Raw genomic sequence first — 24,892 nt, forward strand, 5'->3', positions numbered from 1 at the left:
CCCAACAAAAGATCGATTGTCATCTCCTCCAAATTTTTAGTTTCTTCAATCGTCACCACAATGTGCTCAAACTTTGGGGTTAGTGAGCGCAATATTTTCTCCATAATTCTTACATCCTCCAATTTTTCACCATTTCTTTTCATTTGATTAGACACCGCCAAGACTCTTGAAAAATAATCCGATATCGATTCGGACTCTTTCATATGTAAAGACTCAAACTCTCCTCTTAAAGTTTGAAGTCGTACCTTTTTTACTTGCTCCGCTCCTTTGCACGCGTTCTAGAGCTTCTCCCATGCTTCTTTGGCGGTGCTCGCGTTTGAGATTTTCTCGAAATCGTCGTCCCCTAGCGCCTGATAAATAAGACAGAGAGCCTTCTTGTCTCTCTTTCTCGCGTCTCGCAATCTATCCTTTTGTTGTTGGGATAGTGCGGCCTCGTCCTGCGGCCTCTCGTAGCCATTCTCCACGATCTCCCAAACGTCGTGGGCTCCCAATAGCGCCTTCATCTTGATGCTCCAATTGTCGAAGTTGCTCTTGTTGAGCATGGGGACTTGAAACGATTGTAAATTCGCCATACCACAAGTAGAATCTTGTGGCTCTGATACCACTTTGTTGGAATATAAGAAAATATGTATAGGATTTTATTTTGGAGAATGAATAATTTATAGTGGAGAAACTAATTTGTATAAATGTGTATGTGTGTGGACGTGTAAATTGATAAGAGAATAGGAGTTTGATTTCTTAAACTTCTTTTTCCTCACAATCCCAACAATACAAATGCACACATATATATAGTGGCATAGGTCGGTGATATAGCTCACCATTTTAGACTAGTTAATTAATTTTAGCTACTAGAATAGTCTAGGACTACTCATTTGCTAGAATAGTCTAGATAATTAATTAAATATCTTAGGTTCTAGATTTTTCTACTTATTTCCTATATTCTAGATATTTCTTTACAAAATATTTTACTTACAAATCAAGTTTATATTTCAACATTAGCTTGGTATAATTTGAAGGGAGTACAAATTTTAATAAATGGTTGACAAATTAATGTGTAAAGTGTCAAAAGAGATCAATTAAAACTAATTTGTTAAGCAATTAAGAAATAGTTTGTCATATGAGTTTTTTGTAAATGTTGAGTGTGAGTGGGTTGAAAATATAAGAATATGTGTATCAAAATAAAAACACCACACTTATTATGGATAGATTAAAATGATAAAGAAAAATTAGTGTAACAGTTTTGTGGGTGGAAGAAGTATATATTAATTTTGATCGATTTTTTGTTCTGCATATCAATTTTAAAATTGAGCAAAAAAAATATTATTTTGGACAAAAATCTTAATCATGATATATAAAATTACAATAATTGTTAAATTTGTGTATTTTTGCACTAATTTTAAAGTTGGCATACAAATCAAAATAGGTTAAAGTTGATGTATTTTAACGCCAATAACCCTTGATTATTTTATATCCATTGCAACTTTTTATTTCTTTTTCTTTTTAAATGATTGTTAAAAGTTTTATTTTGTTTATCAGTGTATATTTACAGCCGCTTTGTGCTGTTGTATTGCGATTGGATTTATAAAATTATTGAAGCCTTTTTTTTTGTAACTAAGCTATATATGTTCTTCCACAAATGTTATCTTATGGAGTAGAACATTAATCTCGAACTAAAAACTCATAGTGACTGCAAAAAGAAAAAAGAATTAGATGTTCTAATATTAATTGCACCGATTTTCGTGAATTGTATTATATCCTATATATTAACATATCAAGGCCCATTTTGTAGTGCAAATTTTAGAAATTCGTATGAAAAAAAAAAACTATATAAATACAAGGAAATTAGTGAGATAAAAATGCTCGAGTAAGTTGCAAAGTAAAACATATCTATATACATACACAAATGAACATACATATGAATTCAAGAATTCAATCACATAAATCAAAAACAGTTAACAACGGCAATAATCACACGTAGATGCTTAGACATATACATATATTTATATTATCATGTTTGGCTTCAAATCTCTGAAAATTCTCCTACTAAATTTATTTTTCAGGGAAAATAAAAATTTGCATCTTTGCAACCCTCGAGTTGAAGATATATGGTGTAGGACCCCTCATACAAATTTTGAGTTATTTTTATGAATTATAAAATAATTCTTATGATTTATAGTATATATATAGAGGGATCGAACGGCCAAAATCTTCATACTTTTTGGGATGGAAATATGCATATCTTTTAACCTTATTTTGCAAAATTAATCTTACTAAAAACCAAGAGATTTTTGAGCCGTGGCTTCTCCGGCAACTGGATGATCCAGCTTTGCTTGTTTGTTGCCTTCCATCTTTAATCCGAAATGAATATGAGGAAAATGTGCCCACTGCAGATATACGTCACAATACCAAAAATCACCATAATTAATTAATTAGTATTAATTTCTCCTATTTTTATATTTGTATTCCGATTATATGTGCAATAAATTCATGTCAACTAGATTAATCAGTGCATGTTACCTGCACAATTGCATATTAGAAAGATGTATGCATTAGAACTTTAGCATGTGAAGTAATTTCAAGGAAATATAGAAGGCAAGAATTTGGTTAATAATTATCCGCGGCCGCTATTTAATAAGTGTGCAATCCAACATTCATATAAAATATTCCCTTTTTTCGTAGGGAAATTTCAAGAATTATTAACAAACAACAGTGGCAACCTCTAGACTTCAAAGTTTAATGTGTATTTATTTTGGTTGACTATATATAAGGCATATTCTTGTGCATGAATATTTTTTCATCATCATCTAACTACACATTAATTGCAACAAAATAAAATAAAATAAAATAAAATAAATTGAGGATTTAATTAATTTCTTGAGCTCTAAGATAAATTATATGATGCATCATCTAGCCCTCTAAAATCCCACTTGGAACTGTTTTTTTAGGTCAATTTTCTTAATCCATCTCCTAAATTATATCATAATATGATGTTAGTTTTATCTCTTGAATGTGAAGCAATTGTAAAATATGACTATATTTTTATGTAACTTACGTTCTTCGCTGCTGTGCTAAAGGCTTCACGATGGCTAATCTCAGGATTGCTTGCTTTTATCCTCTGAATCTCCTCTCTGAGAGCACAAAAGATAAACATTTTTCATAATTCATCGTATAATGTGCATACATGCATATATATTTTTCCTCGTCACTATATATTAATGATGAGGAAAAATAAGATGATGTTACTTACTTTATGAAACGATTGTACGCTGATGGAACGCGTTGTCTTTTCTCCGGGGCTGTAAGCAACAAAATTGTGAAGAAATGTATGGGATAATTAAGCAAAAAATTGAAGTATTTATAGGAGTGATCAAAACTATTGCCAATTTGATTTAATCCAACTATACCAAGATGTCACACACCTATATATATATATAGAGAGAACGCACCAAGCTAGACTGACTAGTATATTATATTTCACTATACATTTCTCTAGTAACATATCAAAATGTCACGAAAAAAATATACAAATATATAATCGAAACCCAATAATCATTATCTAGTATATATATTTAATTATTTCGACTATATATATATCATGTTTAGACCTCCATGACTGAGAGCATAAGAGAGATCAAATGTCGTAGCTAGAAAAGTTATGCTTATCATGTTGAGATTCCGGGTATAAAAACTTCTTATTATGAGCATTGCAATAGACGTATAAAGTAACTGCACTACGATACGATAATGCATTTAATGTATAATGTTATCGTATTGAACTTATTTTATACATATTTAGTGTGTTTTGACAATTGTGAGGACTATAATAAGTTTTTATTTGAACACTTTTGTCTCTCTATATATATGTATGGCATTGATTAGTGGTGGGGTGGTTTATATCTTATGAATAAAGAGGTAATGCCTGATTTATAAAAGTACCAGGCCTATGTGTGTGTTTGAGGCTGCTCCTCTTTGCAGATGATGAGTTGTATGTAAATGTTATGTCACAATCACAACAGGTCATATATGAATCAAGAAAATATGTCAGCTCTCTCTCTCTCTCTCTCTCTCTCTCTCTCTCTCTCTCTCTCTCTAGCATTCACCAATTTTACTTTAGGACAAAGTGGCCCTTAAAAGATACTAGTATAATTTGCTGTGGCTGTGCACCAGCACCACTCAAGAAACTATATATATGCTATGCCTCTTTTCTTAATTAATGTACCACTTCAGACAATCAAGAGAGCTGGATTTTGATTATGTTTCCTTAATTAAAAGAGTGGAATTAATAAACTTACGGCGTATTGGAGCCATCTTAGGTTGTTCAGTGTCAACTTGAAGGGAAGCGTATCTATTGCGATTTGAAGACGAGCCGTTGTCTCTAGTGGTGGCGGCGTCGATGCCGGCCGCCGCCAAGGATTGTTGTTTCTGGAGCTTTAACACAAAACCGTCAGATCAATTGGTCATAAAAAAACTAATCAAATCAAACTATAAATTAAAATGAAGGTAGTTAGATCCCTCAAATTCTCTGCTTACTTTTCTTCTACTATAAGCTATTTTATATAGCAAATGAGTACATTGTCACATAAAACACACAACACACCTCATCAAAAGTTACTTACATATTTGAATGAAGTTAAATTCTTTAACTTCATATATCATCATCTACAACACAAATGTACTTCCAAATTCACTTCCAAATTCTTGGTGACAGAAAAAGGAGAATGGTACTCCAACTATCTCTCTCTCTCTCTCTCTCTCACACACACACACACACACACACACACGCATGTATACATATATATATATATATATACATAATGTTTCACACACACATATACTTGAATAAAAATCTATATGCATTTTGAGATCATCATCTTCTAGCTAAAACACAAATATCCTTCCAAATTATAATGCACAGATACACTCTCGTATGTATATGTATACATACTTTCATGTTTTCACATACATACACACAGACCTGGAAATCTTGGAGGTGAACAGACTGAAGCAAAGCTCCCATATTGACTGGAAGCAAATTTGAGCAATGCCCACATCTCACAGTCACAATAGTGAACATGCTCCCAAATGGAACATTTACCTGCATTTCAATATCTATCAGATTATATAAAAACCCATTAAAAAAATTCAATCTTGATGAAACCAAACCCTAGACACAGCAAAACCCTTCTGCTGTGTGTTTTAATTTACACAAGAAGACAATCAATATATATCGCCTAAAAGAGAGCAGAGAAGAAATCTCATGGCAGAGAAATGTAGGGCTTAGAGCGCAGAAAAGCAATGACACAATAAATGGGAGATGAAATTAACAAAATTAAGCTACATTTCACCAAATGGTTGAGAAAAATAAGTAGATTTTAATTTTGCATCTTTCTTTTTGGATGGGGAAGGTTTGTTAATGTAGCTATCAGAATGTGTAATTTTGATGATATATATTTGGATGGGAAGGTTTTTTTTTTAATATAATTAATCATCTTTCTCTTTGGGTGAATTTTGATGATATATATTTGGATGAGGAAGGTTTGTCAATGTAGCTATCAGAATGTGTAAATTTGAGGGGGAATTCTTGAAATATATGGGCCTGCAATTCTGCAAATTGCAAAAGAATCACAGCATTCATATATGGACAATAACCACAAGAGATATAATAATTAAAGAAGCCCTTTATCATAAATCTCTCTCTCTCTCTTTCCTTCAGTGGTTCTGACTTTTCTGCAACACTGACAGCATCAGTGACTCTGTGGGTGTGTGCGTTTTAGAGAGAGAGAGGAAAACTACGTGACTGGAACGGAATTCATCAAAACGAAGAGGAAGCATCATCAATTGAATCCTATACATTTGTCAATTACTTGCTTCTTCTTTTTTTACAGACTGTAAAATAAAGCCAAGTTAATGTTACATTTATATCTTCCAAAACAAAACAATTTTTTTGGAAAAAAAGTAAAGAAGAAAAAGCTTGTTAATTAACACGTTTTGATAAAAAAAAATATGAAGAAAAGAAAAGGGAAGCACTTTCTGTGTCATGATTTTATTTTGGCATATCGACTAAAAATTAATCAAACATCACAAAAACACAAATATATATATGATCAAATAATAAAAATTAGTTGAGGAAAAAAAAAGACTGGGTGTGAACAGAAGCACCCATTTCGATCCCCACACCCAGTCAAGGCGTATGCAGTATATTTAGTGGGCTAATGTACGAGCCAAGTAAAGAAAAAGAGTTTCAGGAGAAATTAGATGAGTCATAAATTGTGGTGTTTAATGATATTAAAGGACGAAACTGCATCATCAGTAATTAAATTCGATATTCAAAGAACCCTAGAACCCACAAGATCATAGGGTTCCATATTGATTTAGTATTTAAAAACGTACAAACATTTACAATAGGGTTCTTTATTGTGATGAGTGCAGGAAAAAAAAGTAGTTTTCTTTCTGGGTTTCTGGGAATTCAAATCCTTGCTTCTTCAACCCCAAAAATAAAGGGAAAAATCAAACCTTTGGGCAAAATACATACTCATGATGCATAAAATATCAACTGGTAATAATTGGTTAGCTTTCTTGACACAAAAATTCATCCGACAGTTTTCTTGACAGAAATTATTTTATTATTTTTTGGCAGTAAGAATCAACATAAAATACCATACCATATATAGGTAAAAGGACAACAGCCAACAAAACTCACTGAACCCACAATTCTCAACCTGCATTTTTTCAGTGATATGATGGCGTCTTCTTCAAATAAAAATTGAATCTTTATTCTTGATTAAGTAACAATACACTAAAAACTTACAACAAAAAAACATCTAAAAACTGGGTCTTTCAGAAAAAAGAAAAAGGTGCACTTTTCCGGCAACCCTATTTTTCTTGAGCTTGAATATTCACTCACACTAGTGAAAATTTGATTTCTTGATGGAAATTAAATTAAGCTAGCTACATGCAAATTAAGTTAAATAAATCGAAAGAAAAATATATACCGCCAAAATGGTGTTGCAGTAGTTGCAGTTAACATAACAAACAGGCTCGGCGGTCAATTCCATTGACATCTTAGCCGGATCGATCGCCGGAGAAGATGGAGTTTTTTTCTTTCACTCGAAATATAAAGAGAAAAAGTTAATTCTCTGAGCAATTAAGGTGGAAAGCACCAAGCTGAAAGATCAAGAACTGGGGAATAATTAATCCAGCCTGAGAGAGAGAGAGAGAGAGAGAGAGAGAGAGAGAGAGGGAGGGAGGGAGAGGGGGTGTGTATTTATATATGTGTAACTGACTGTGAGTATATTTAAGTGAGATATAATTAATGTGTATGTATTTGTATGGTAGTAGGAGAGGAGAGGGCAAGAAATGAGTGTAGAAAACTGAATGAATATTAGATGAGGAGAGAGAGATGGGACTGGTCAGGTCGGTATTGGGTCAGATAGGGTGAGAGAGAGAGAGAGAGAGAGAGAGAGTGTGTGTGTGTGTGTGTGTGTGTGTGTGTGAAGTGGGAGTACGAAATTTTAGTGGTATTTTGTAATGGGTTTTGTGAAAAGAAAAGGATGGTTTTTTATTTATGGAAAGATGTTTTGGGGAGAGAGAGCGAGAGAAGTAGAATTTTAGAGGGGGAGGGGGGGGGGGGGGGGGGGGGTTGTAGGGGGTATTATGATTGAGAGAATGAGTGGGTGGGAGTGATGTGGTTTTTGGTATTTATATTGCTGCATCATGTTTGCAGCGGACGAGGGGGGCGAGATATTAATGCATCGTCGGAATGTATAGGGATTAGAGTTTGTAACAATTGACTCATATTTTGTCAACAAGAAAATAGTGATCACTCATTTTGTGAAGCCCTAATTCTTGAAGATACAAAAGCCAAGGGTCATTTTTTTTGCTTGAGATTCTATATTCATATTTCGATTGATTGATTATACATATTTAGTATGTTGGTATGGCTAATTATGGTTAGAAATAGCAAAATAAAAATTTATATTAGAGAATATCTTCAATCAAATATTGTTAGTCTCGTTAAATCAACAATCAATTAGCATCATTTACATTTTTGACAAGGACAAGGCATCTAATGACACAAATTCATAGTTCCAACTCCTCTTTGTTTACAATTAGATAGTAATTGATAAGCTATCGAGAGAGTGACTAAAAAATGTGAATTTTGTTTAAGATACGAGCTTTATGATATGTCAGAGTCTGTCCTCCGACATATCATACCAGTAAGTAATTAAGTTTTAATCTTTATTCGTTTCAAGAATTATTTGATATGGAATAAATGGTTAATATATGAGTATTTGATGGTTACGGGCAAAGATCAATTGTAAATAAAAATAGAAATGCTCATAACTTTTTCGTACCGAACTCGAAAATTGCTATTATAATATATTTTTGTAAGTAATCGAAATGATGAAACGAGGAAGAACCATGCACATATATATGAGATGGATGGGGTTTGAAGCTCCATCCTATCGTTTAGGCCTTCTTCGGTCGTATTAGTAATTTATTTAAGGATTTTGATTGCTTTTAGAAGTGTCATTTGTTTTAGACCTGTAACATTTTTCGTGTTTTATAAGATGTTCATTCATTATTTTTACGTGTTTCTTCTAAATTTTGTATTTTTGTTGAAAAGTGTTCGTATTCTACATGTGTCATTGTTATTCCATTGTATTCCTTATAATATCACAAATAAATGCACAACTTAAATAAAAAACTATAATTTAGATCTAAGAATTACCAAATGAGATTTTCCCAAAATAGCAAAATTTGAGATTCTGACGCTAACTTAAAGGAGAATTAACCGAACCTCACATACAATATGAATGTCTTTTGTCCCATCATTTTTCTTATAGTTGGTGATAATGATCGCTTGTCCAAGTAAAAAAAAAAAAACAACAACATTAAATTAAATTTAAGAAAGGAAAAAAAAAACACAAATAGTTGATAAATGATATATACGTAACACTTATTTCCTAATTAAAATACTAAAATAATGAAAGTGGAGTTAATTTGTGTGGTGTTGACTTTTAAGAACAAAAGACGATATCAACTTTATGAAAACCAGCATTTAAATTGTACCATAATGTGTCAAATAGCAAAGAAATGTGCAGACATGACAGATGAGACGCAACTGCAAAGAATTGTATAGATTTGACAGCACGTGATGTGTTTGCACAAAATTTTGACTTGTAATGTCTTAGACTTAACTTACCTAAAATATTCGGAATAATTAGGTTTTATTTATTTAATCAAATTGATTAATTGTTCAAACATGAGTCTAATGACTTTATCTGTTACTTGTGAGTGAACGAAAGGAACTATTGTTGTTTGTGGGTTTATATACATAGTTAGGTTTCATTAAATATTTTGTGAAATTATGAAACGTTGAACAGGTCAATAATTTTAACACAAAATCTTGGGTACACTCAGGTGTACCGTACAATCAGGTTGACTCGTATCCAAAATAGTGTTATTTATATGATTTGGGTTAGGTGATGGGTTCAAATCAAGGTACGGATCAAAATCTAAGTGAAGGTGCAACTCAGTTGTACGGTACACCCAAGTGTACCCAAGACCACCTCTAATTTTAATGAACGAGCATTTTAGTGACTTTACATATCATATGTATATATACGTATTATATGTAAAGATCACTTACATTTATAATATGTTCATAATATCTATTAATTTTTATTAATTAACCTTATCTCATGTATAGTTTTTAATTCAAAAAAATGCAAATGTCAAATAAGGTGGACAAATTTATACTTGTTGATCCCACGAACATAGGGTATATAGCATCCACTAAAAATAACAAGAATCGGTCGTTGAACGAATGGAACGAAGAGCACAAGAACTAACAAATAGACTTGTTGATACATTACCCAATCAAATTGTCTTAATTAGTTCCAATTAATTTGGGGTAAGTAAAAAGTTAATTATATTTTACGAAATGGATACTTGGATGAACTTATTATTTTGTGTGAGAGTTTGCATATAGTGAGCATTGGATTCTTACGGCCATCGACCCTTACAATGAAGAGATTGGTGTGTTGGATCGGATCCCCTTCATCTTGGTCATCGTGATGGTTCTTGGAAACAAGTTGTTCAATTGTAAGATTACTTCTCTTTACTTTTGGTTATTAATTAAATGTAGTTTACAATATTTCGTTATTCCTTAATGTAAACTATTTACCTCTCATATATAAAGGGCGTTAAATTGTTCAATGTCAAGATGCAGAGGAAATTTCCTTCTTTTAAAAGAAGAAAGATATTTGGATGGTTACTAGCTAAGGTATGTAACAAGGTGAAAATTAAAGAAGCAATAAACTATAGGGATTGACAATTAAATTCAAATGTAGGGTCCTAAACAACCTGATGGTTTCCAGTGTGGTTTTTGTATGATGAGATACATGAGGGATATTATTGAGTGTGATTATTTTAAGAAGATTATATAGTTCGCTGCAATCATTGGTAATTGTTATATTTGAAGCTTATTGAAAGTATTTGGCGGTTGGTTATACTTCTTACGATGTATATTTATTATACTTTATAGTTCAATAAAGGAAGCTACTCTTGTGGACATTGATGAAGTGCGTAAGGAATGGACTGACTTTGTACAAGATTATATTTGATTATATTTTATAGGTAAATGAATGAACTTTCATGTATTTTATATGTTTAATTAATGGTGGATGATAATTAAAGTGGAATGAAATGATGTTTCTTTGTCTTTTATGCTGGGAGTTGTTTTCATTTAAAAGATAATGGTATTGTATTAATTATTGTTATTGACTTGAATTTTGCAGGCTATATGATGGATACTAGCTTGGATACAAAGTGAAGAAATGTCATCTATAGTTGTTAAAGAACTTGTTGAAAGTCGAATTTTGAAACTTTGTTATATTTTAAAGTTGTTAGTTCATGTTTGAAACTTGTTTCATGACGTTCTAGATTATTGTAATGAATGTTGATTATGATAATGCATGTTTTTGACATATGTTGTGTATTATTTATGTTGTTAATTAAATTTAATTTTATTAAAAAATTATTATCGTAGGGCTAAAAATAGGAATAAAAACTTATATCAATTGTACTTATTGAACCGGTTTCGTAAGTACCTATAACACCGCTTTTAAAATACCTACGACACTGATTAAAAACTGATTTTATAGTGATACATACGACACCTAACTTTATTGAGAATTGGCTGAAACTAGATTTGCATCTAGTATTATTATGACTAAAAGACTTAGGGAAGTCAATAGTGCATTTGATATGTTAAGAAAAGTTTTCGGTCTTGCATTTGATATATGATATGTGGGATACCATGATTGAAAATCTGAAGAAGATTGTTTTTGAACATGAACAAAAGGATTTGATTTCTGGTCCATCAGATTTTTTTTATGTTGTCCACCAAGTGTTGGAAAGTAGATGAAATGAAAGTAATACGCCATTGCATTGCATGACACATTCTTTGGTTCCAAAATATTATCATGAATCGTGGCTTCAAAGTGAAAATAATGGAATTCCACGGATTGCGCCTCATGAGGACAACGAGGTATCAATGAATATAAATAAGTCTCTTAAAAAGTTATTTCCCAATGTAAGTAATTTGCGAAAAGCTTATTCCGAATTTGGGGCGTTTTATACCGGGTGTGGCTATTTCAATGAGCCACATGTGATTGATGCACGATTCTATGAAGATTCGGTGTCGTGGTGGGCAAATCATGGTGCATCGATACCTCTCCTACAGAGTTTAGCTTTTAAGCTACTAGCACAACCAGCCTCTTCATCATGTTGTGAACGAAGTTGGAGCACACACTCTTATATCCAAAATATTAAAATGAACCAATTGGCACCAAGTAGGGCTGACGGTCTTGTGTTCGTGCACTACAATTTATGATTGTTGTCACGAAAGGAAAATGATTATAAAGAAGGAAAAACAAAGTATTGGGACTTGGATATGTAATTTTTAATTTTAAGTCTTTATTGTTTGGGTTAATTTATAATTTTTTATCTTGAATTTTATAGGTGTTGATAAAACTATTTTGGAAGAGAATGCAATTGTTGAGCTAGAAGGACTATCACTTGATAATCCAGATTTAGAGAGTTATTTTGTAGTTTGATCCAGATTTAGAGATTTAGAAGGACTATCACCTAATAAAGCTCCTTATTTTGATGTATTTTTGTATTTTCTTGCAAATTATTATCTATAAAATATTTTTTTATTGTCTACTGAAGAATTATCTATTATATATCAAACATATCCCCACACCCGTGTTCTGATTTCGGATCCTTTTTATCCGTGTCCACGTATCCTAAGTTTAGAAAAATTAAGAGTCCGACATATATCCCCGCACCCGTGTTCGACACGACGACACCCGCACCCAAGTCCAAGCAACATAGATTTTCCATACGCCTTACTTATATGTCCATGAATGAGAATAAATGTTCATCACTACGTACGAGTAGATCACATCAATAAAAATATAATAAAAATTATGCTTTATTCACATCATACGAAATATCACAAAATAGTATACATACATCTTTTCTATCTCTAAGTACATTGTATAAACCCCCCAACTTCTTATAAGCATTTTCAATGATTTTTTAGTGCATATTTCATATTGAACATAGCGAATGAAATTTTATAGTTCGCATGAACAAGCGCTTCTTCAGTGTTTTCTCATCACGTCTTATTGATCTAACAATCTTCAAAAATCATGAATAATATAATAATAAAATTACATAGATTAATTCAAACATATTAATACAATACCACATCCAAATACATAGATTACAAAACAATGTCAAAACAAGCCAATGCATCAAGCCACATCCATAAATATTACAAAAACCACGTTTGTGTCAATGGCTTGTAATGCTAAACGTTTCACCCCACTAACTATTTTCGAACTTCCATCAACCTACTAGAATTATAATAATATCATACAACCACATCGAACTATTTCACTGATTTCTTCCTAGCATAATCAAGCTACTTTTACCCCTGACTTAGTCTTGATTGCATGTATTAGCTACTTCCCTGCTGCAGGATGCATGTTGCCCTTAACCTATAAAAAGTAAAGCATTAACAAAACAGACATTTCAAATAGAACTGAACAAATATGATATTTTAAGAACGAACAAGTCAACAGTAGTTTAAGGATTATATGAATTGGAAAATATGATGCGCTAAAACCCAAACTAACTCTTCGTACTTACCCATCCGACAAGGATACACACATAACAAAAGTAATGTGTGCAGAAACTGACAAAAAATAATCTGTCCACACATCCAATGGGGGACCATCGAACAGTCGAGAGGAGTGGGATGATATATTAAAAAAGTATAAAGCATCGAAGAAAAATTTTAAAACCCTAGAATTGATTTGTTCAATGCATATATGTCAAAAATTTATATGTAATCGAAAAATTACAAAACCTTACATGAGTAAACCCCAAAACAAACAATATGCTTACCTGGTCAGATTCGACTGATAGAGATTTTGAAGTGATTTCTTTGAAAAAATTGACGCTGAACACGAATTCACCGGAACTAGTATAAAAAAGAACCTATTAGAAAAACCTCAGCTCCAGCTGTGTGGAGAATTCTTCGCTCCAATATGGTGTGATGGAATCCCCCAGATTCCCCATAGTTGAAACTGAACATATATGGATATTATGATTCTTAGACGCAGTGTGGTGCCGGTGGAGGCGTGATTCGAGATCATACAAGAGCTCTCCTTGTTGCTTTTTATATCCCCTATGATGCCACTTTCAGTTTTGAGGTCGAGTTATCTACTCTACTTGAGGGTCTTAGGTTGACTATTGATTTCTCAGCTCTTATTTGGATTGAGATGGTGCTGAGGTGATTGTTTTAATCATCTTCGTTAGGCATCATGGCCATGCTAGTGTTCAACATACTATTGCCTGGATTCGACAGCTTATCCAGCATCAATGGATTCATTTTACTCACATCCACCGCGAGAAAAACCAACCTGCTGACTACATGGCGAGGAGGAAGCATGATCCACAATATTTTCTGGCTTTGGTTATCCTAACTTTAGATTTAGGTTTCATGATGATAACTAGTCCGTTTTAGTTTGTCTCTTGTTTGATGATGTTTTCTTTATTTTCTAGATGTAGACAGTTTTGGAATATATCCATGTATGTTTTTAGTTCGTTTGATTTTCTTTTATCCTTGTTGATTTCTCTGGGCGTTGTCACTTTTGGGCATCATCAAGTATGCAATACTGTCACTTTTGGCATCGTCATGTATGGGATATTGGTTGATGTTTATTTACAAATTGAGGGTCTGCCTAACCTCTCACCTTCCGGGTGTTTGTTTTAAAAAAATAAAAATTAGCGATATTATGATTAAAAAAAAATCGAAAGCACCCCAACCCTATTCTCAAAATCTGTTGAATATTTAAAAGAATCATGGGTTAAAGGTGTCAATCGTGTGCCGTTGATGAATAGGGTATTGGGGAAGAAGAAAAGGAGCCGACAATGTAGGAGTCAAAATAAGGTTTATTATTTTAATCTTTTAAAACTTACCCTTTTACCATTTCAGTAATTATTTTTCAACCATCCGATTTTCTTAAATTTTGTTCGAATTTTTCCCCTTATTTTTGGTAACCATCCGATCTTGTAAAATGAATGGACCAAATCAAGGAGACAACAATGTAGAAGTCGATATAGTCGTCGGAAGATGCATACGACGCCGCCGTTGTCGGAATGTTCTTCGACGGAAGAATCGTCTGTAACAACGTCGGTAACTCACCGACGACCACCCATTATGTCGGTAAATAATTTACGGACTATGCGAATGCTGAATTTATTTCACCGTTGATGTTTCATCGGTGAACAACTGTACCAATGAAATTTTGTCGGACACTGGCGAAAAGTTCGTCGGTGTCCGACCAAAATGTTATAGTGGAACTAACCCTTATATATATATAGGGAGAGGTTCAAAAAAGAACCACTAAATAAAAGAAGAATGGAGAACCATTTTCAGCCATTCGATCATCAAGATCTACGGTGGATGCATCATCTTGTTGGATGAATGCAGATCCTGGGTTCGAATCTTGAAGGGAGCAATTTTTTTTTTTTAGTACATTAGTTTTAACAATGAATGCATTAATTTTTACAGTGGATGCATTAGATTTGATGGTTCTCACGTTCTCACAAATAATGTAGTCTCTCTAGAACCACACCATATATATATATATATATATATATATATATATATATATATATATAGAGAGAGAGAGAGAGAGAGATGTTTCATTGAGAAATTAAATATTTTGCGAAATTGCGAAACATTAACAAATCAATAATTTTGATGGATGGACATATTTGTTGAAAATATCGTCAATAGTCACCAATTTTAACTGATGTTATAATCAAATTTATATGTATGGTGTCGTAGATGGTGGTGTTATAGGGGTCACAAAAAAAATGCCAATAAACATCGATTAAAAATCAGTGTCGTAGATACATATGACACCCGTTTTTAACCGGATAATAACTATTAAAAATAGCTAATGCCATGATATGATTAACAACAAAATTTCGAATGATCTGGACATCACTAACCAAATTAGAAATCCACTTGTACTCACCACATTTGACTCTCCAACCTTTTTGATTGCTTCTTCAAACACGCTACTCACATATTCGCCATCCTTGATTATGCCACTTGCATCAATAGTTATAAGAAACATGACTCCTCCGGCAGATGCAACCATCAAATTGATCAACGACCTCCTCTGTCGATCTGACCATCCATCCAAGAAGTTTTGTTCTTATTCTATTGTATGTTGGTGGAGTATAGCCTGACAAATTGCTATTAATTAAAGTCCTTGAATAATCAATGAAAAATGGAGACTTTGCAAAGTTAAATGGTCGACCACTTGCATAGAACATCCTTGCACATTGTTTATCGACCTTCCACCTCTCTCTCAAAACTCGGGATATTTGTTTCTTAAGATCCCTGAAAATTCGCAACTTCCTCCTCAATGGCGATTAATTACTCGGTTCGACGAATTTGGTAACTACATTTTGTAGGGTTTATTGTGCTTCGTCTTTCTGTATTTCATATCCACTTGTTGTTCGTCGAAATACTCCATGGATCAAAAGGAAGAAGTAGGTAATTTTTTGCCTTAATTGTTAAATGTCAAATTTTACGATTTTGTTTTTGGTGTTGTGATATTTTGGCTTCGTCGTCATATGTTGTTCGGCAATCAATTCAATATTCGGCGAAAAACTTCATAGATCAATCTAAAGAAGAAGGTAATTTTTTAATTTAATTCTTAAATGACAAATGTTGCCCGCCGAGTGGTTTTTCGGTTCTCGTTTTGCAATGGTGTTCGGCCATGGAGGCTCTTGGCTTAGCCGTATGTGTGCGTGAAAGAATGGACTACATGATGATGGTTTCTCGGCTCTCCGTTACAGTAGGGAGAGAGAGAAACAGAGGCCGTAAATCGGTCGGTTGCTACATCGTGAATACGACGTTGGTTGCCGAAGGATGTTGCGGCCGTTGGTTGGGGAGATGGAGAGGGTATTTCGGCTTTTCGATTCATGATAGTGGTAGCCTGAAAATGAAGGAACGGCTACGTGTTGATGGCTCACGGCCTAGTGGCCGGTCGGCGCAGAAATGAGCCGGCGAAGGAAGCCCACTTAAGCTCTTATTCGATTAGTCATTACACTATAAAATAAGTTATAAAAACCCATTAAAGTTCATTACAGTAACAAATAAGTTCAACAAAATATGAACCAGGTTCGACGAGACTGAAATATAATTAGTTATTTTGAATATCCAAGTTTTATATTGGTGACGTAAAAACTTAATATTTTGCAGGTGAATGTGAAGTGCTAACTGAACTTACACGATATTATAATGAACATCTTCAAAATTGTAATGAACTTACACTACGTATTCTAACGAATATCTTCAAAATTATAATGAACTTACACACAACATATTCTATTGAACATATTCAAAATTGTAATGAACTTACACGAAGAAGCAGCAGAATAATAAAAAACCAATACTGACTGTCGATTTAATATTATTAGAACAAAAAATAAAATAGATTACCATAAGATAATATTGATATATATGAAAATCTTCCATAGATTGAGAGATTTGATATCCCTTAATTATAGTAAGAATTGGTTAGCGTGTATATGAGTTCTACAATTGTATCCTTATAATATAATTCACACTCATAAATCTGGGCTGATTATAGCCATCAGATTTTCGAAAATAAACGACTTGGATGATTTCTCACTTCTCAAATTATTTGCACTTCTCAATAGAACTTTTCCCTATATATATATATATATATATATATATATATATATATATATGGTGCGGTTATAGTGAGAACCACAATTATCGTGAGAACATAAGAACCAATAAAATTACTGCATCTACTATACAAATTAATGCATCCGCTATTAAATTTAATGCATCCAAAAAAAATAATTTTTTTTCTCCCTTCAGGATTCGAACCCAGCACCTGCATCCATCCACCAAGATGATGCATCCACCGTAGATCTTGATGATCGAATGGCTTAAAATGGTTCTCCGTTATTATTTTATTAGTGGTTCTTATTTGAACCTCTCCCTATATATATATATATATATATATATATATATATATATATATATTCGTAAATGAGTGAAAATTTAAAATGACATATTCCTACTATAGTAAAAATGCCCTCTTTTATAAGCATAAGCATTCTATGCCCTATTCTTTAAATACCCTTTGATTTGATGGGTTTGCTTGGTTTTCTGTGAAAGTCTGACACATTTGACCGATTGGACAACTATCAGTCATAAAAGTCAACGATTTGACAGCTATCAGTCAAGAATACATATGAACGATGGGTGGCTAGATCATGTGTCCGCTCGGGCGGACACATAATTTCACCGGGCGGACACATGATTTAGCCACCCACCGGTCATATGTACTCTTGACTGATAGCTCTCAAATCGTTGACTTTTATGACTGGTGGCTGTCAAATCGGTCAAATGTGTAAAACTTTCACAAAAAACCAAGCAAACTCATCAACATCAAAGGGTAAAATAGGTACTTCACATAATTAGAGCATAAAATATTTTGTATGATAACTTAGGGCATTTTTACAAAAAAAAAAAAAAAACTTAAATAAATAGGCATTTTTGCCTATTAACACTTAGTAAAATCCTTGAAAACTTGTGATTTAACACTTCGTAAAATCCATGAAAACTTGTGACTTGTGAAGGCAGCCGCAACCTCCATATAATTATCTGTCTTTTAATTAGTAATAGTTTGATATTTTTGTAATGAAATGGTTTAGTAATGTAAGTAACGAACCGAATAAATTGTACAGCATAAAAGGCCATAAAGAAACTGTTTTTTGAGTTGTTCGATGAAATTTCTAACTCGTGATATATTTTTCCTCATAAAAAAATTTAAAAAACTCAAGATATTACTCCGTTTTTGAGTTTTTCTTCTTAAAATACCTTATCTTTCGTTTTTTAACTCATAAGTTCCTCATTTAACCAAACTGGAAAGAAAGCGACAGCATATCAGTAAAAATCAGAAACAAAATGATGCAATGTAATTAATGCAACTAATAAATTTAATGCTGTGTTTTTGAGTGCCACTTAAGTTTCTTCCACCATATATCGACCATATTTCTGCCTTCAACTTTTATTCAAATAATTAAATAATGACTTAAAAAGTTGTACGTAATTATTCATGATTAATCAACACCTCAAAATATAACCACAGACTATCCATGCTATTTTTTTTTTTTTTTGAAAATATCCATGCTAATTAAATAAACAAAATTCCATAAGAAATAAATTCCTGTACATTTTCCCCTACCCTAAAGAAAGATGGAAGAAATTTCGTGCCTACAATCTTTCTGAGAATAATTTAATTGGAAGAATCGAACCAACAAATTCATTAATTGCCATGTCATTTAGTAATTATTAACTTATTTCTTAAATTAATGGTCACTTAATTAAAATATTCTGAAATATCAATAATTCCAATAAAATACAGGTTTAATTGCATATAATTTATTGAACTTTCAACAAATTTTTATTTTGCACAAGAACTTTAAAATCTTTATTAAAATTATTCAACTATTAATCTTTTCTCATTTTGCATATACTTTCCCATTTTCGGTAGTGGTGGTATGGTATAAATATATTCGTTTGATACAAATATGATCGTGTGGAAAAATAAAATTTACGTCGTATTGTATAGTTGGATGGAAATGACGTTGTTTCAAATTGAAATGGACGAATATGTGAAATGAGAAAAAATTAATAATTGAGTTATTTTAATAATAATAAAAAAGTTCATGCTCAAAATGAGAATTAGTTGAAAATTCAGCAATTATCCCTAATAATTATAAACAAAATCTCATGTACACCAGGGTTGATGTCACGACCGCACTTGCTAAGGATAGCAAATTCGGGAAAACCGCGACTAAGGGAGGGAATTTAGGAGCGGGAGTAAGAAAGGGCATATTCGTTTTCTTGATGACTCGACTTGTATAAAGAAATCAATCGAAATATCTAGATATCAATGAAGGCCACAAGGGGACCGTACATAATATTATCCAAAGGGGTACTCAACGAGTTTGAGTACATTATTAAATAGTACATATTGTTTTGACAGATAACATAATGTCTTAGTAAAATCAGTGTTTGCAGCGGAATAATAATTTGAATATATGTATGAAGACATATACTCTACTCTGAGGTACTCATCCTAGATTGACAGAAGCTCCGCTTGCACACTACATCCTCGATCACAGCTCAACCTGCACATTTAAAAATACATGCAGGGCTAAGTACAAAAGTACTTAGTGGACACTTGCCGAAATTTACATACATGCATAATATTTTATTGTCAAGCCTTTCAATAGTAGTAATATACGAGGGTTTTCCTTTAAAGACTCGTATTTACCAAACATAATATCATTTCTTTCATCAATAACCCGCGCAGGTATTTTATATCATTAATCACCATATCAGTAACTCGTGCCGAGAGGGAGGCCTCCCTCTACGGACACTATGATCGGCCAACCCGCTAGATGACTCACGATCACAAGGTGTACACTAATTCCGAAGGGATTTGCGGTCCCATCCAGAATCCGAATTCGATTAACATCAGATAGGCAATTAATAATAAAATATAAAGCATTTAGGCATTGACAATATCATTTAAATTCATAAGCATAAAGTCTTAACAATTCTAATATATAATTTTAGTTTATACGTAGAAAGCCTACCTGAATAGCAGACTCACGGTTTAGCTCTAACTCTGGTGCTTGACCTTTAATTCGAGAAAATAAAATAAGATTCTAATTCTCGAAAAATCTCAATAAATGAGGATGCGTGAAATGATTATGCATGACTCATATTCCTTTAATTAAATTATGAGATGCTAATCCTATTTAAGGAATTAAAGCTCGTCTTATGAGGTCGGATTATTAATCTTATCTCGTCAAAACCTTGAACTCAAAACATTATCACATAACTATCATTTAGGTTCGAAACTATTTATTCGAACATCAACATGCACATTAATCATAACTCGTTCTATTTATGTCATCAAGTCAAATATTCCGTCATCTAAAAACAAATCCTATAATATTACATAGATAAATTATATCATCATAGATCATGCTTTCTTATATTTAAAATCATTTAATCATTTTCAAATAATCCATATTAATAAGTCATTTGAAAAGAATCAATTTAAATGAGAGTTTAACTCAAAATATTTTATTTTATAATCTATTTATAAATACTTGAAATAAAGAACTCCATTTAAATAATTAATTTAAAGGTCAATATATAATTAAATTAATCAAGCTCAATTTAAATTAATAATTAAGAGCTCAAATAATTTAAATAGATATAAGCCCAAATTAATTAGATAAATTAAGTCTATCATATTTTTCTTTGAATAAGGCCCAAACATATTGAGGCCCAAGATAATAAAATCATGAAGCCCAATAAGAGAGCCCATCATCACCCTTAAAATAATTAGTAAATTTTAATATTAATCACTAATTAAAATAATTAGGATTAATACAGAAGCCTAAAATAATAATTCTTATTGGGTTAAATAAATAAATTTCATTGGACTTAATCAATTAAATCGTAGGAGCCCAAGTAATATAAATTCGAGACCCATTATTAATAAATAATAGGAATCCAAGTAATAATTAATGTGGACTGGAAAGAATTAATCTTAGTCCAAAAGACACTTTAATCGGCCCAAATGACGAATTAACAGCTGAGCTGAACTAAACAAATCTGAAACAGGCCCAATAGAATTAAATAAATTCCAGCCCAAGAACATTAAATAAATTCGGCCCAGTTAGAAATAAAAAGATGGCCCAATGAATTAATCCCCGACCCAATAAATAAAATGAATTAGGCCCAATAAAAGAGTCCAAAAATTCTCCCCATAAATCTTCACTCTCGGTTCTCTCACTACCGACAATTCTCCTCTCTCTCTCTAAATTATCGGTTCTCTCCCTTTCTCTTTTTTTTTTATTAAAGCAGCCACTCTCTCTCTCTCTCTCAATTATCAAAATTAAAACTCTCTCTAAATTCTCTCTCTCAGCTCAATCATCTCTCTCTCACTGCTCATCATCTCTCTCTCTCGCTCATCATCTCTCTCTCTCGCTCGATCAGCTGTCGCCGCGGAATTCGCCGGAGGAGCAGCGGCGATAGGCCGCGCCACCCTCGGCTCTCCCTTCACTCACCGAAACCCGGCGCCCCTGTAACGCCTCGAGCTCCACCATCTGCGACCGGTTCAGCGGGTACAGCGCCACCCCGAAGAGCGCCCGCAGCCGCCTGCACCGCCCCGGCCGCCATCTCCCTCCGGCGAAACTGACAGCGGTAAGCCGCCGTCCGTTTCAGAACCCAGACCCCAAATCGTAGCTATGGCTGGCGCTGCTCGCCACCGGGAAGACCTCGGAGACACCGGAATCAGCGACTCCAGCAGCAGCACGCACGCCCACCCCTCTTCTCCTTCGGCCACCGCGACCAGCCACCAGGTGTCGCCACCCTCGACTCCCTCGCCTTTCTCTCTGGATCGACGGGCAGCCTAAGGTAAGTTCTAATTTCTTCCTTTTCTATTTTCCCCCTTTTTCCATTTTCTAAATTAAAAATCTGAAATTCCTCTTTCCCTTTCTTGGCAGATCGGAGACAACGGCAGGTTCACCGCCGCCGCTCCGTCGCCGGCGACGAGCCACCGCGGCTGCCGCCTCCCTCTGATTTCGACTCACACACACAGTAGGTTCAAGCCACAATTTAGTTCACAAAATAGCATAGGATTTTGAGCAGAAATCAAATACTGTAAATGCTTATTGAAAATCTGAAATTATTTTCTTGAAACTGAACTAGTCTGTAAATTTCAGTTCATATGTGCATATGTAATCATGTTGTGAAATATCAGAACAGCCGTATGAATTGATATGAATTGGTGGTTCTCTGAGGGTGATGATACCTTGAGTAGGTGGATATTAGTCTCTGCAGATATTGTATATCACAAAATTAGGAATCAATTTGGGAAGAGAATGGAAAGATGCAGAAATTTCTTTGTTGCATTACCTTAAAATTGGCTGTGAAATTGGGCTGCAGTAGTTGAAAATGGTGGTGTGAGAATGGTGAAAGTGGCTGTGGTTTTAAAGAAAAATGGGGTGGTTTGGATGGATGAGGATTGTGGAATTTTTTTCAACTTGCAGGTATGAATACTTCCAGCCTGCATGTATGACTGAAGAATTTCTTCAGCATGCGTAGTAAGAATTTCTTCAGCATGCTTAGGATTCAGCATGCTTAGAATTATATATGTAATAAAATATCTAAGAGATTAATATATTAATTATATGGTTCCAAACTCATTTAAATACATTAAGACATATAAGCCTAATTCTTATTGAAGCATAAAATCCATTTGAGCTTGCTTCTAACATAAATTAAATTACTCATGGGCTTAAGTAAAAATCGATAAAAGATTCATATTTAACACTTCAGTGTTAAATTCTTCACAATAAATTAATGGACTCAAAATATATTTTGAGTGCATCATCTATTGAAAATAAAAAAAATAAATCATCACATATATAAATTATCAAATTCATATAAGTTCGTATTTTATTAATGGATGCTGAACTCTAATTACCATAATCAATCCTTAAATCAGTAATTAAAAGTATATAATCCTTAATAAAAAGTCGGGTCGTTACAGTTGACCCGTACCCACATCCTGACCCGCATGCTAATTCACATCCACATCCTGATTCAAATCGTGTAAATGACATTATTCAGTTATACAAATGACACTGCTTATAATTGACACTATTCAATTATATAAATGACAATGCTATATTTTAAAATGTTATAGTGTCATTTCCAATCTTATAATATTATTTAAAATATTATAGTGTCATTTATATTTTTGAATAGTATCAATTATACACAGTGTCATTTACAATGTTATAATGTCATTTATATGCAGTGTCATTTATATAACAGAATAGTATCATTTGAGCCAGGATGCAAATTTTGATTTACAATGTTATAATGTCATTTATATGCAGTGTCATTTATATAACAGAATAGTATCATTTACACGATTTGAGCCAGGATACGAATTTGAATCAAAATCGGATTAGGATCTGGGTACAGGTCCACCCGGGTGTATGGTACATCCCGGTGTACCCAAAGCCACGTACATAAAAATTAAAAAATATATATATTTATTATTTAATTTTCGATGAGTTATTTCAAATTGCCTAAAGATTTAAAAATTATATCATATCATTCAACAAGTAGAATTAAAATTTTGTGCTCAAGGCCAACGTGACACATTAAAAAATCTGTCGCGAAAATCAAACTATTTTTTTTTATCGATTTTCATATAATTTGAGGTATTTTCTTAAATGCCCGATAATTTTGGTCATAAGTGTAATTTTTTACGTGTATATATATATATATATATATATATATATTTTACATATCCTCCAATATATCCGGATGTATCGCATACCCGAGTTGATCCGTACTCAGATTCTGCAATATTTTAAAATGTTATAATGTCATTTTCAATCTTATAGTGTTATTTAAAATATTATAGTATTGTAATGGGTAAAATTCGTATAAGCCTAATTATACGGCCCAACGGGCTAGTCTGGTAAAGTGATCCATACCACATTCATAGCACAAGGTTCAAAGTAAAGTCATATGTGGGAGATACGTGAATCCGCTAGGAAAAACTCTAAACGCGACAGTTACTTGGCGACTAAGTCAGAAGAGAGTCGCGGGAGATCGTTTCCTAAGAAGTCGGAACCGCTAGGATTTCAACGAGCATTCCAGCAAACCCTAACCCTAGTCGCCTCCCTGCAGGCCCGTGACTTATATATGCTAATTCACTAACGCAATCACGGCATCCACAATCACTCGTATCCACTCTAGCACTCGCGCACGATCTATCACTCTCGTTATCTCCCGCTCTCCCCGCTTTTCCGTTCCGCCTCCACGCTCACAATACTCTAGGGTTCCGAACGCCCGACTAGCCCCGCTAGCCCGGACATCCGTCGCCCCTCATTCCACATCGCTTATTAGCTCTAACTTCGACTATTAGGACACCCCGATCTTCCGGATATACCACTTACTACTATCTCTTCTCTATCATTTATTTATTTTTATTACGTTACTTACGTCTATTATTTATATAAATTCACTGACTTGAGCGTCGGAGGCCCTTCCATCGACACCCCCACCGGTGCTCTTAGGAGGGCTCTTACATTGCTTGTGGTTTCAGGTTGCTAGTGCTCGTCGATCCAGACGTGACTGACG

The 24,892-nt window shown here is 33.4% G+C and overlaps 1 protein-coding gene across 2 annotated transcripts; it reads right to left on the minus strand.

Moving 5' to 3' along the window:
- Positions 1 to 1,869: 1,869 nt before the first annotated feature.
- LOC131022595 (putative axial regulator YABBY 2) lies at positions 1,870 to 7,699 on the minus strand. Of its 2 annotated transcripts, none has more exons than XM_057952116.1 (6): positions 6,993 to 7,699; positions 4,976 to 5,095; positions 4,293 to 4,422; positions 3,248 to 3,296; positions 3,053 to 3,128; positions 1,870 to 2,384 (listed from the first exon to the last, which is right to left on the minus strand). In XM_057952116.1, exons 1-6 carry the CDS (start codon positions 7,059 to 7,061, stop codon positions 2,271 to 2,273), a joined length of 558 nt encoding a protein of 185 aa, XP_057808099.1. In that variant the 5' UTR covers positions 7,062 to 7,699; the 3' UTR covers positions 1,870 to 2,270. The 2 variants fall into 2 exon arrangements, with proteins under 2 accessions (XP_057808099.1, XP_057808092.1); XM_057952109.1 differs by having other exon boundaries at positions 4,293 to 4,428.
- Positions 7,700 to 24,892: the final 17,193 nt, after the last annotated feature.

This window comes from Salvia miltiorrhiza, chromosome 1, assembly GCF_028751815.1.
Source record: "Salvia miltiorrhiza cultivar Shanhuang (shh) chromosome 1, IMPLAD_Smil_shh, whole genome shotgun sequence".
Taxonomy (NCBI): Eukaryota; Viridiplantae; Streptophyta; class Magnoliopsida; order Lamiales; family Lamiaceae; genus Salvia; species Salvia miltiorrhiza.